Consider the following 14225-nt stretch of genomic DNA (forward strand, 5'->3'; position numbering starts at 1 on the left):
GTGAGTTCTACTTTTCAAAGGTAATAGTTCAGTATTTTGGGAAATGTACATATTCACTTTCTTGCAGAGAGTTGCATGAAAATCGATACCACTCTACATAGTAGTAATTCTTTGCAGACAACAACCAGGTGCAGTAATTTCCTCAAGTCTAACTGGCAGAGACAAAATGCAACATTTTAATTAGTCAGGTGCCAGTAGGTTGATTTTTGAAATTTAGACAGAGCCAGGCTAGTTGTTTCTCTTTCAGTTTTTATGCTAAGCTAAGCTAACCACTTTCTGGTTTACTTAAGGCACAGACATGAGAGTGGTACTAATCTTCTCATCTAACTCTTGCAAAGAAAGCAAATAAGCATATTGACCAAAATGACACCCATAAACTACTCCTTACAATTAAATGTACATCGACTACATTACATTTCCTGACCTTTGGAATAATAGCAGGTAACTGTAATCACTGCTCTTTTCATTCAATACTAATACTACCACCCAGATCAGTGTGATGCCATAAAAAAGAAATCCAGTGCAGATAAAGAGCCAAGTGACATCAGATAGAAAGTGCTAAGGACCTAATATTCTTTTATTGTCATTTCACTTACATTATATATTTGTTCTTTTTCTTAAACAATAGATTAACAAAATAAGAGACTGAACAAGACTTTCCCAAAATAGTAAACTAATCGAATACTGAGGAAATAACTTATTTTCGAGCAGATTTCTAGCAACACCGAAGGGTAACAGATTAGTCTAAGCAAACACCTTGTCATTCATTATTGGAGCAGACTCAACATTATATACAATAAAGGACTAGTCAGCAGGTGCACACACACAAACTCACACATACAAACAAACACACAGCAGCCAGTTTCTTGTGCGTCTATAACCGCAAAAACGCAAAAAAAGCTTGTTTCAAAATTATTTTGTTTCATGCATATGCATTTCCATAGCAACTGGGGGCAAGGAGGAGTGTAAAAGGGGGGCATCTATCTATCTATCTATCTATCTATCTATCTCCACTTGGGAGACTGACTCTGCAGCTCCACAGCCTTCACAACAATACATTCCCTTGCATAGATTCTTGTGTTGTGGAATGGACTGAAAACGCTCCCCTGTTGATTGCCGTAAAACTTATACCGATCAAAGTGGAATGGTTGGAAATGGGAGCAGCCCTCAGATGTTGAAGACCCTCGATCCACTTTGAAAGACAGCAGACGGGTTCGGAGGGAGCTTGGTCCTCACCAGATGTTCCTGAGACGAGGGAGAGACAGAGAGAGAGAGAGAAGCGAGACAGGTATAACAGCAGCTTTTAAGGTGATCAGAGAGATGAAACCAGAGAGGGCAGCAGCTGTGGGGCTCACACTGGACCCATGAAATGAGAGGAGACTGGTTGGGCTGTGCCGTCAGAAAGCATCAGGTCTGCTGTCGGAGAGCAAGCAGCCTGGACAGTATTGCTACTTCCTGCTTAGAGCTGCTCTGTTCTGATGATGACAGCTATTCCCAGAGCCCGACCAGAATCTATCCAGGTTGTGGTTAATAAATAAATGTCACCGAAAGTTGCTCGTATTATATTCTTTCTAGCAATTATTGGATCTGTCAATGAAAATGGGCCAAGCTACAGTATTCCAGTTTACTTGCGCTGCTATGGAGCGTGGCAGCTTTTATCAGACAGTCTTTGGAGAGATTGTCGGCTTGCTGTCCCAGCAGCACTTTAAATGTGACTATACAGCGCTGTGGGTGGCAGGGAAGGCAGTACATGTTGTTCAGCAAGTCAGATTGGTGTGCGAGTGTGTTCACCTCCCCCCCCCCCCCCCACACACACACACACACACACACACACACTGTCTTTTCTGCTCTGTGTAGCAGCCAGGTCTGCCTCTCTCCTAAATTAGATTGGTGCCAAAGAAGACTGCAACCCGGTGCAACATTGCACTTTAACAGATAATCCATCAAATGGTGTACTCTAGCACCCTCCCCCTCTTCTCGTTCTCATTCTCTATCACCTATCTATCACATGCTGCATCTCATTCCTCTCTCCTTGTCTCTTTCACTATCCTTGTCTCTTTCCCCTCAGCCGTCTTTTGTCTTTCTCTCAGTGCAATCCCCTCCTCTCCTGCCTGCCAGAGTCCTGCCAATTTGGCACAGGACATGTTTCTGTAGTCCTGGGCAGCGTGGGAAAAGGGAAGAGGTCCAAGTGATAGAAAAGGGGAGAGAAAAACAAGAGAAAGTCTGGCTTTGGGGATGTAGACGTAAGGGTGAGGAAAGCGAGAGACGGGGAGAGAGAGAGAGAGCAAAACAATGGATGGTAACTGCAGGGGCGGGTTTGGAAACATTTGAATGCGGCACAGTTTTAGAGAAGGACGGCACATTTGTAAATTCAGTTAAAAAATGTTCAGACATTATTAATACTTCCATGATTTCTTCACTGTAATGAATGCCAAATAAACAGCTTTAAATATTCTAATGTGAAATAATTTCAACAAATAGCTGCTATTTGTAACTCCACATTGCCAACAGGGCACATTATGAGACAATGCCCCCCACCCCTCCCCTCATATATTTAGAAGCAAGACTCCCAAACTGAGAGAAACAGAGTATAGCTTACATTTCTTGAAGTCATTTGGTGTCTGCAGTTGTTTTGTATCTTGTTGAAGTCATTTTGCATGTCTTTCTAGTCATGTTGCGTCTCTCTTCAGTTGTTTCGTGTGTCTGTGTAGCAGCTCTGTGTCTCTTTTTAGGTGTTTTTTTCTGTCTCTTTGTAGTGGTTTTGTGTTTCTGTAGTGTTTTGATTGGCTCTCCTACAAGAAATGTTAACAGTTACTTAATAGAGCGGTTGATCCGGGGGCCCTGAGGCTGCGCACAGTTGGCCTTTTCAGTATCCAGCCATAAGTCTTAACAAGCCAACCACCTTTCACCGTCTGACTCTGGCCCGTGCCACCCCTGTTGCTGCGTCCCTGGGTAGCTGAAGAGAAAGAAGTTGTGGAAAAGGGGGGTGACAGTAAAGTGCATCTAAGGCTGCAATGCCCCTACAGGCTGCCTAAAATCTTTTTTTGCAGTTTAAAGCCATATCCATCCCTCCACCGTGCCGTGTGTGTCCCTGCCATGTGAAAACACAGCACACTGTATGCAGAAGTTAAGCGGGGTTGTCTGTGAGCTGTGGGAGCACAATCCCAAATCTCAGGGGAAACGCTGCCTATAAGCTGACTGTAAAACAACCAAGAATTTGTCGTGAGAAGACTTTCCTGCTGAGGTTTCCACTCTGCATGCTAAACCTGTTCCCCATTCAGCGGTTTTGTCTCGCTCATCCCTGACACACACTGCGGATTAAACAGCCCATCCTCACAAATCTGTTTGCCTTGTGTTGCGCTTGCCGGCCCCATGATTTCTAACGCGCACACACACACACACACACACACACACACACACACACACAAACACAGACGCACACAGACACACACACTGTGCTGAGAGTTCAGAACTGCACCCATTTAAGCCATACAAGCCGGACAAGCTGGGTTTCAGGTTTAACAGAGGTTCGCTCTCTCCTCTTGACAGCTCGCAACATCCTCTCACTGGGATGTTTTAAATTAGGTTTTTGAGTTCAGCAAATTCAGGAAAACACAGCTCTCTCATCATGCAAAGCTCAGTGCGCTCTAATCACTCAATTGTCATCTGCATGTCATAAAATTAGACACGGCTTTTATCTGTTGAGATGGATTTTTATCTGTTAAAGGTGGGGGAGCACGCAATTTGATAGATTGATTTGAGCAATTATGAGAATTTCATGGCTGCCCAACTCCTTTATCACCAAGAGCAGATTGATTTTGATTTCAGCAGCTTATTTGGGACTTAACCATTAAATCTTTTAATGAATAGACACAGCCAGTCTCTTTGAATCAGCTGCTCTGCTCCACACTGAATCAAGAAGCTTTGTCGGCTGGTGATAACACAGTTTGGTATAGTCCTGTATTTTTACAGAATGGCATCAAAATGCCCTCACAAATACCAGCCGAGCACCATGACCCAGTGTAATGCATGCTGGAGTGGGATGTGTAATGCTTGGTCAGACACCTCTGCAGGGGGCTGGTGAGTCAATAATGAGTTGGCAGTGAGTGGGCCGGTGGTGACAGGGGTGGATTATCTAAGATCAACTTGATTTGCTGCCAGGCCGGTTTGTGTCGCCCTGACATATTGTGGTATGACTGATGAAATGCCTGAACATTGAAAAACAGCACAGTGTACATGTACATATACGCGCGTAATATTGACTGCATTGTGCAGTCTCACAGCCGAACACACTTAATGTGCCGTGAACTCTCACTCCAACTGGGCCAGCATTATTAATAGAGTCTGTGTCCTGCCATTGACATCTCTCACTTCGACCTCCATCACTGAGGGACATAACAGCTTAATGGAGCAGTCATTATTCAGAAAATTATGCAAATAACCAGAGGGGCGTCTTGATTTTTCCCTGAAACTCTCTCGCAAAGGGACTAAAGTTTCAGAAGAGAGGGAAAAACACAGCTATTTACCACAAACTCACATTTGCTAACCTTTCCCCGATACCTTTCCGTACAAGATTTTATTTGGGCATCTGTTGCTACACAGTGTGCAAAGAGACAAACCAGCCTGACCTGGTCCGGCTCGCGTCTGGCAGATGGCACAGAAGTGGTGTGGGTGGGGAAGAGGGATGGCACTAAACCTCTGGAGATTCCCAAAAACTTTCTCACTTACTGTCCTGCAACAGCTGATGTTCGCGGACAGAGGAGGGGGGTGGTGGTGGGGGTGGGGGCTTAGGATATATGTCCCCTCACCCAGTTTAAATCCTGCACTAATCTGGAACAACCTGACTGAAATGACTGGGCAAATCCTCTCGCTGTGTTGCAGTTAGTTTTGCTTTAAATTTCAGCCTCAATGTACATCTGTCTCAATGTGCCTGTCTTTGTCTAAGAGCCCAAACCTGGAGCCAAAATTGTGTGAATATTCGGGGTGATTCTATCACTTTGTCACTGGGCCAAATTAAAAACATTTACTTACTTGACATTAGAATTGGCATGCATTTAAACGTTTGTGTGCTTTTTTCCTGCTGAAATGGTTGTGTGACGGTGGAGCACATGAAAAAGACATAAATGTAAAATATCAAGGTAAAGAAGTGCCCAGTTATTGTATTTTTATTAGCTGTCATTTCCAAACACTTGGCCGGATATCCTTTCATGTTCATGTGCATTTAATGATAATCCCAGAACTGTTGTAGCCTAATCAATTCTTTTAAATAAATGAAATAGAAAATGTGGAGAAATCAGTTTATACGATTTTATTATTGGAATGGAGTGTCTAAAGATAGATTTGTGGTTTGACAGATCATTTCTAAGTGTTGGAATAAAACGACAAGGATCATTTAAGCACTTGTGTTTCAGTGCAGCCATGATCAGAAATAATGTTTTCAGACAGACATCAGTATATTTATCTGCAGGTTTGTTTAATTTTCTGACCAAAATGGAGCACAGCTGGAAGAGTTACCCGTTTTCGTCTTTGTTCTCATCAAGCTCGTTCTATTCAGGTCAAAGTAATGAGTGTAGCACCAGCAGAGTGTTACCTAACACAGTACATGGCCTGTTTTAAACAGCTGGGTCACTTTGAGCTGCTTAGGGACAGAATGCTGTATCACTTTTCTGAGACTCTCCAACAGCAACAGGCCACCAGGGAGACGGGTGAAGATGACTTTCAGGAGGAACATGCTGTAGCGTTTTTTAATGAGCACTTTGAACCCGCAGCTTCATTTAGTAAAATGCACAACATCACTCCTCTAGCTGAATGATTGACACTGGATTTTTGGTTTAGTATAACGGGACGGTATACATTTTGAACAACATTGCTGTCTTTGCCTACCTCTCCCTTGGTCATTCCACTGAACTCGGTCCTCTCAGGCGGGACGCTCTGCTGGAGGCTGGAGGGGCTGGGTGCTCCGCCAACCCGCACGGCAGTGGAGATAGGCTGGGGGACAGCAACAGGTTGTATGTTGGAGACAGCAGATCGGATGATTTGCTCCCCCTGATGCAGCCCTATGGACCTGTGGCCGTCCCCGCTGTAGGCAGCCTGGTAGCTGGTCTCTCGTGGGACATGGGTGGCCTCTGTCCCAGGGCTGGAGTATTGAGCTGGAGGATTTTTCCTCGCACTTTTGGCTGGTTTCACCCCCGTCCAAGGCCTGTACTCTTGCCTGGAGGAAGAGGGAAACATCAGAGGCTGATGGAGGCTCAGTACAGCCAGAAGTTTGTGTCTGGCTTGTTTTTGAAATGACACCCTTGGGCAAGTGTGACTGAATGGGGCACTCTATCGATTTTACACATGAAGATCACTTTATTTGTCATGGCGAGTGCTTCGCATGTATTTTATAATTAGCTTCTTAAAGTCATCAGGGTTATCTTGGATTGTACTTGAGAGATTTAAAGGGTGTAATGAAAGATGCTTTCAAGCTGCATTATTTACAGTGTTGGATCCAGTGTTTTTGGAGCTTGACTCATGATTAAAATCCCATAAATCTCGCTTTTTTAGAGTAGTGTCTCAACAACTTTGTGGTGACACTAAATCACCAGAGTGCCCCTTTAATCTCCAGAGGTTATTATAATAACTCTAGGTAAATCAGTCAGTTCCCAATGTGGGAGGTTGGACCACTGCACTCAAAGGGTCATAAGATAGATCTGAGGGGTCACAAGGTGACAAAAACTCATTCCTGATGCACATTTTTTTTTTTTCTCTAATTCTTGTTGTTTATTGTGAAACAATTTTTATTTCTTCAAACCTCTAAAATATTAAAATGAATCAGTCTGAGAAAGAAAATCATCCTTTGGTTGCACTGCTGGTAATTCATAGGAACCTATAATAGGAAAAAGTCAACATTTCTTCTCTTGTCACAAGCCAAAAAGGTTCCTTCCTGACCACATACCTGAAATAAAACGCATCAAATCAAATTCATACTTGAACTCTCCCATAAATGGATATGCAGGCTTGCTGAGTCAATGAACTACCAATAAAACGCATCTAACGAAGCATCAAAGCAAGCATCAGCACACGCCCCCCCCTCCACCCCCCCCAAGTCCTCCAGTAGTCTGATGGAAGGGGACAGCGACAGGTGCTGAAACAAGTAGTAAAAGAGGGTTGACATGACCTACCTGTAGGAGCTGGTTTTGCTCTCCTCCGTCACCTGCTGCTCCCCCCACCTCTGCCCCCTGCCCCGCTCTTCTCTCTCCCCCGGTTGTGCCTGGCTGTGGCAACTGTTCACCGGGCTGTCCGAAACACTGTCCGCCCTGCTCCCCCCGTTACTAATCCAAGGGAAATTCTCCTTCCTGGGAATGGGCCAGGGTTTGAAATCCTGCTTGTATTGGGTAACGCTGGGGAAAGGCACTCCGGGCGGGTGGTAGTCCTCCCGGGGCTTGTAGCTGGGCTCCTTCCTTGCCCTAAATGATCCGCGGGTCCCCGGGCCATCTGCGGGCGCCTGAGGGGAACCGGCGCCGCGCGGGTCCGGGGTTGAGTAGTTATTCCCGGGTGCACGCTCCGAGGCGGAGACCTGTTTGGTGACGGACCGCACCTCCTGCTCGGCGATGTCCGAGTAGTTCTGGATGGTGAGCGGGACGGAGAGGTCTGATTTGTCGAACTGGTTCCAGAAGCGAGCCAGGCAGCACACTCTGCTGATGCACGGCCAAGCCATACCCCCCACCCTCTAAACTGTTCGGCTTGTGGAGGAGAGAAGCGAGAGGAGGAAGAAAAAAAAAAAAATCAAACAAAAAAAAAGAACAGAAAAAAAGAACAGAAAACGGCAAAAGATCAAAGGTTACATTCAGACAGAGTGCCGCCCTCCCTCCACGTCCGTTTCTGAGAAGCTGAGACTATAGACTGTCCAAGAGTCCATGTCAGCAGCAGAGATGAACCGGACTGTCGGGGACCGTCACTGAATATTCCTCTCACGTGGTCTGTGATAGTGCCTCCACTATGCAGAGGAATCTGTGGCAAATTATTCTCCGCATCTCTAACCGGATCCCGAGTGTCCGCATCGGTCTCAGCGGATTCAACATCAAAGAAACGCCGTTATTTTTTTTCTCCACCACATTCATCTGCTCGCGCAATGCAAAGCTGGAGCTGTTTTGATTTGTTTTTATGGCTTCTCCACTTACAACCACTGAAATTATTGCACCTAAACTGTTGCCAGTATGCTGAGGGTTACATAATTATGATGCAGCGTCAAACATACATTATACAGTATAGGCTGGGAGACTGGGTTAGTCTCCACTTAGAAACACTCACCATGAGCAGCTGAATGTGTGGAGATGATATATTTCTAAGTGGCTGGTAGAATCTCTCACAGTTACTCTTTGCCATGTGTTGCATCAACCTGCTTCTTTTCCATTGAGGTCATGAGGAAAACAAACAGTATTTACAGTGAATTTCTCTCATCATGATCGAAAACAACAGAAGACATTTTTGTCACAACAGGAAAAATTTGTCAATAATTAAAATGAGTGATGGCTGTATTCCATTTAGCTGCTTCAGTTTCAGGGCTCTGGTATTGAGCATGCTGGCTCACACTGTCCTGGCTTAAATGGGACACTTCAATAAAACAGAAACTTTTTTTAATGTTATTGGTAACAACTGCTCTTCTTACTATGACAAGTTCAAATGTGGGACCTGTGTGGGATTGTTCATGCGGGGCCCATCATAACCCTAACCCGTTACCATCAGGCCCCAGAAATATTTGCGTAGCACAAGCTTTGTGTTTATCTTAAATTCTGTGGGCAGCATACAGTTAAGCTTCCACACAGAAAGCTTACATGGCCCCATTGTATCAGAGCATTATTACCATTGGTCATATACTGCAGGTTGCTGCTCAGTCTGTCTTTTGAAAAAAAAGCTCAGATTGAAACAATGTTTACTTTTAGTTTTAGCTTTGACACTAGAGTTGCCCTTAAATAACATATGGATGGTACTTTAAAAGCTAAAAAAAAAAGAAAAGAAAAAAGATAAGTGGACTTCACAGTTTAATACTATGAACACAGTGCATCTCATCTTAGCGCACTGACCCACCAAATCAAGCTCAACATTATGCCTATCTTTTCAAAACCAGCGTAGTCTACTTTTCAAGTGGTATTAGAAATAGTGAACAGAATTTGAAGTGGTCTGGTTCTTCTGAGATAACTGATTTTTTTTTTACCAAAATGGTGGCTGAGCTATAAAAGAGAGGAGCTATGACTGCAGTCAGGAAAGCTTTAGTGCCCAACTGCGTGTAGAGAATTACAGTTGATTATGGTTCAATGGGTGTGAAATGGAGGGATAAACATTAGGGTGACAGTATGTCACTTGATGCACTGAAGGCATAAGAACTTCCCTCTGTGAGCTGCTCTTAGAGAGGGAGGCGAGCTCAGCCTCTCAGAGGGAGGCAGCACAACCGTTTTAAGAAGCACTTTTGGTGGGTTTTGACACAGAAAAAAAGCGGCTCTGGTTGATGAAGATGAACGGGCCCCTTGCAGCCCATAAATCATCTTAACCACAGGTTCAACTTTAAGTTCAGGTTCTCTCTACTCTTGATCACACTGCTGTACTCTCAGTGATAAATGGCAGCGGCTCTGTAGTGTGTTTGCTGGTGTGAGCCGAGCAGCAAGCTGCAGATGACCCTTCAACAACACATAATGAAATGGGATGACCGTGGTTAGGTTGTTAGTGAATTGCTTGAGGCAGATACTGGAACGATGTAAAAACCTTTGAAATACCAGTGTGACACTACCACCTGCAGGAGACAAGATGACATTACTCTCCCACAGTGAACTGTATATTTTTCATGCTAATGAAGTGTGGTTGTATATATTTTTAGCATTATTTCCAAAAAGACAGAAATGTTGCATACTGTGATTTAGTTTGTGCAGTGGTGGAAGAACTATTCAGATATTTGACTTAAGTAAAAGTACCAGTGCAGCACTGAATTCAAAACACAGCTTCAGTTAAAGTACAGAAGCATTAACCACAAAATGAACTTACAGGTGTGCAGTAAGTGTAAAAAGTAAAAGTACTCAATATGCTGAAAAATGGACCCCTGACCACATAGTTTTATTAAATTAACTGGTTGTTTATACCGAATCATCAATGTGCAACATTTTACTTACTTTTGCAGCTGGTTGAGGTGAGATGATTAATGGGATAGTAAAGAAGAAAAACACAAAGTTCTGCTACAGAAATATAGTTCATTTCTCAGATTTTTTAATAATTGGATGTTATGTTTTGTTTTTTTGTGAAATATTGTGTAATTTCACCTCTATGAGCCTCAAGCAGTTATTTAAATGAAACCATCTGAGATGTTTTTTTGGGACTGTTAACAACTCATAGACACACAATAATGGGCCTGTTTCTGGACTGGGTGGGTCCTCCCTTTGCGCTCAGAACAGCCTCAGTTCATTGTGACATGGATTACACAAGATGTTAGAAACTTTCCATTGAGACTATGCTCCATGTTGACATGATTGCTACATGCAGATTTATCATGCCACACATTCATGCTGCCAATCTCCTGTTCTACTACAACCCAAAGGTGTTCTATTGGATTCAGATCTGGTGTCTGGGGAGGCCACTGAAGTTCACTGAACTCATTGTCATGTTCATGAAACCAGTTTGAGACTACTTTTACTTTGTGACATGGTGCATTATCATGCTGGAAGTAGCCACTAGAAGATGGTAAATTGTGGCAACAAAAGAGAAGCACATGGTCAGCAACAGTACTCAGCCACAACTAGCATTCAAACCATGACTGATTGGTATTACATGGCTCAAAGTCAAGCCAAGAAAATATTCCCAACACCATTACATCACCACCACCTGCTTGGACTGTCATATAAAGTTGTCCTGTAATCTAAGTTCAGCCCTGTTAAAACTTGAAATTTTACTTCAAGCAACAGAGGCATTTTGGCTACTGTCTCACTTTTATAGCTTACAGTTGACTCTCTTAAAAAATTGTGTTAATAATTTGCCAAATTAAAACAAACAGTGATATATGTGCGTGTGTGTGCATGCGTGTTTGTGTGTGAGAAAGAGAGAGATAACAAAGCCTTCATCATCTTCACTATTTCATCTCATTTTTAATGCTTGAGTCAAAAAATAAAATAAACAGAAGGCAAAACATTTGCAAGGAGGATTTATTGTGCACCAACACAGATTTCAAGATTTTTAAATTAAAAAAGGTAAATAGAATCAGGCAAATATTTCTGAATTTGACTCCAACATGACTAAGAAAAATAATAATAATGTACATATATTATAAGTTGTTTTGTTTCCCACAGCTGTTTCTGGTTTGTTGTTTTCCTTGTAGTTTTAAAATTTTGTGGTTTTGAAGGTGCTGCTGAACACATTATGTCATAGTATTAGAGAGAGCAGAAAAGATCCAAAACATCTGTCTGCAGCTGCGGAATGCTGCGCTGCACTGCCCCCTGCAGTCTCCTCAAAAAGGATCACTGGATATGTGGGCATGAAGTAGTTGTATTTAAGAGAAAAACATTAGATTGGATGGACCTGATGATTGCAGCTGCAGGGGAAAAGTCCTAGTATCACATAGTACAAAGGACAGTGCAGCTCTGACTCGAGGCTTTTTAAGAGTCAGCTAAACTTGATCTGCTTTTACCTCTACCACAGACAGAGAAACATGGGTTGAGAAACAGAAACAGTCATACATTAGAGTCTTGTCTGTTTGTTAGATTCATCATTAAATCAGTGGGTGCCCAGAAAGCAATAAAAGGATTTACTATAATTGTGTAAAAGATTACATCACTATTTTGAAGTAATATTTTATTTTGTGTGGTATTTTCTAAACTGAAGCATTACCGAGCAGTTGAGAAACAAAATCTGGAGCAGAAATCATTGTTTTACTCGACTGGTTCCAGTTGTACCTGCAAGAAAAAAGACCCCTGGACTACAAAAGATACAAAACCAGGGAGCATGACTTAGTAAGTGTAACAGTTCATCAGACAGGAAATGGCGTAATAATATAATCTGTTGTTTTTAAAATCCATTTGTTACTGTTTTCACAGCCTGATAAAGACGATGATGCTCTAAACCTCCAGTTCAGCTGGTATGATGTGGTGAAGCCCATTGAGTTTGAGGTGACTCTTCACCATCATCTTCCTCATGAACACAGAGAGGAGCGCGATGGTGTTCGTCAGCTGGATCTGGTGTTCATCAGACATGGACGCTCCCTTGGAACAGCATATCCTAAACCGCTCAGCAGCTGCAGCAGATGTTAGGCAGCGCTCACACTGAATTCACATGTGATACTCACATCTTTGTTTGAGAACATGGAGCACCAATGTACTGTGGTTTAGTTGATATGGCACAATAGACCTGCTTAGTACTGCAGGACACAGATATGTTCAGGTTTCTGTTTTTATCTCACTTATTGACTCAATTATTTTCATAAATAACAATTTTATTGAGAAGTTTTTTTTATACAGTGTCTTCAGAAAATAAATCTGGCATTTGCCAAAACATGGGAGCAGAGAAAGTAGCTAGGAAATGCAGCTATAGGTAAATTAAATTAGGCAAGATGAGTTAAGTTTCCCTTAACTTCCCCCTTAGCTGAATTGGAAGCGAACTTAAGCGTGAGTATGTGTATTTGACAGTGGCATGGGCACGAAAGTGTTAAATCATGTTGCCCCGCCTCCTCTCAAACATACAGCAGTAGAACTAGAAAGAAAACAGCAAGGAAACACCTATGGAAAACACTTGTCTACTCTTCAGGCTAATTACACAAATTCCTCTGAGCTTTTAGACAATGGTCGCTTTTAATTTTTCGTCAAGGTTTATTTTGCTGGAGACTCGTCGACACTAACATCCGCTCTGAGGCACGCGCTTTCTGTAAACTACAACCTACAACACGTGGACGTGAACACGTACGAGCCGGCTTTTTAAAAACTCATTACAGAGTCACTGGCGTTAACGTGGATTTCGTAAGTACCTAAATGAATAATATGTAATTCTAAGCTGTCTGTGTGTAGGATGTGTTATGGTCAGAAGTCAATTCAGCTGAAGTGGAGTCGAGAGCTGAGCAGTATGCGGCTCCAACTTACTCTCATCCCGCATGCGCTGTACCTACAACCAGGACATGAATATTTAATTTAGCAATGTATGCAGAGGGAGGTTCAAGAGCACCAACCAAGCTATAAAAGTCCAGATACATGTTCTTATTCTCTGTTGAGTTCAGAAGACGAATGTTTAAATGGCTCATGCTTGTGCCAACCAGCAGGAAACCTAGCACTAAACAGGGGCGTAACCAGACGTTGTAAACATTGGGGGCTTCGCCCAAATCTAAGGGTCTAGGAGAAGAATTCACTGAATGAATGTTTAACTGACAAATCTACCTTTGAATCCATGTGGGCTGCTCTAATTGCGAATCAATGTCCTCAATACTCTGAAGTGAATATTAGGCCAACAGAAGAACATTTACTCAAATTATATTATATTTATTTAGGGGATAGCAGTGTAGGATAAACAATATGGGCATATACTGTATTATTGTCTTATAGTACTTTAATTGATCTGTTCTCGTTTCCTCCTTTTTTCTTTTTCCTTTTCTCTCTCAGCTCCTCTCATTCATACCTGGATATGTAGGCTAGTCCACTGAAGAAAGAAATAAATGCATTTCTCATTCTCTTACACCTGCTTCTGGCACCTCTGCTCTGTTTTACTTCTCTTTTCTTCAGTACTTTCTTCTCAACACATTTTCATCTCATCCCTCTTCCTCTTCACCTTCACCTGCTGTCTCCATAAGTTTAACCATTTCATTTCATATTCTCTCCTTCATTCTTTTCCTCACTTTCCCTTTCGCGCCTCCCTTCACTTCTCTCTTCCTCACTCCTCAAATTCTGACTTCCACTTTTGTCATCTTCTCACCAATTCTCCACTCCTCTCCGCCTGGCTCCTTATCCACAGGGTTTCTCTTCTCCTTTCCTCTTTGCTTTCTCACTCATTTTCCCCTCAAGGCTCAACTTGTGTGATGATGTGCACGCCGAAAATGACATCATCACTCCTTTTGCGTCAAGCCTGATGGCCTCTCAAGTTGTCAGGTGGACCTATAGATGGTGATATTTCCCCAGTAATAGAGCTCCATTTATTTGCTGGCCAGGCCAAAGAGACTAAAGGGAAATGGCACAAGGTTGAAGTTATATAATAAACCTAAAATGTTTGGGGCTTGAGCCCCATAAGTC

General features: G+C 42.8%; 2 protein-coding genes across 2 annotated transcripts in view; one reads left to right on the plus strand and one right to left on the minus strand.

The window, feature by feature from the left end:
- Positions 1-551: 551 nt before the first annotated feature.
- On the minus strand, positions 552-8310 carry map6d1 (MAP6 domain containing 1). Its single transcript, XM_056391272.1, has 3 exons — positions 7164-8310; positions 5884-6211; positions 552-1245 (listed from the first exon to the last, which is right to left on the minus strand). The coding sequence occupies exons 1-3, from the start codon at positions 7697-7699 to the stop codon at positions 1168-1170; spliced, it is 942 nt and encodes a 313-aa protein (XP_056247247.1). The 5' UTR covers positions 7700-8310; the 3' UTR covers positions 552-1167.
- Positions 8311-12350: 4040 nt separating this feature from the next.
- The window catches only part of ece2a (endothelin converting enzyme 2a), a 72546-nt gene continuing 70671 nt past the window's right edge, over positions 12351-14225 (plus strand). Inside the window, exon 1 of the mRNA XM_056390312.1 lies at positions 12351-12968. The gene's annotated coding sequence lies outside the window, so the exon portion shown is untranslated. The remainder of the gene's footprint in view (positions 12969-14225) is intronic.

The sequence above is a fragment of the Seriola aureovittata genome, chromosome 12 (genome assembly GCF_021018895.1).
Source record: "Seriola aureovittata isolate HTS-2021-v1 ecotype China chromosome 12, ASM2101889v1, whole genome shotgun sequence".
In the NCBI taxonomy this organism is placed as follows: Eukaryota; Metazoa; Chordata; class Actinopteri; order Carangiformes; family Carangidae; genus Seriola; species Seriola aureovittata.

What these genes read in the sequence shown, in the direction of transcription:
- map6d1 (XM_056391272.1), bottom strand. Translation starts at nt 7,699, where the DNA reads ATGGCTTGGCCGTGCATCAGCAGAGTGTGCTGCCTGGCTCGCTTCTGG. An exon ending in AGCAAAACCAGCTCCTACAG is followed by an intron (nt 6,212 to 7,163) that starts GTAGGTCATGTC and finishes CTCTTCCTCCAG; the next exon opens with GCAAGAGTACAGGCCTTGGA. An exon ending in GTGGAATGACCAAGGGAGAG is followed by an intron (nt 1,246 to 5,883) that starts GTAGGCAAAGAC and finishes CCCTCGTCTCAG; the next exon opens with GAACATCTGGTGAGGACCAA.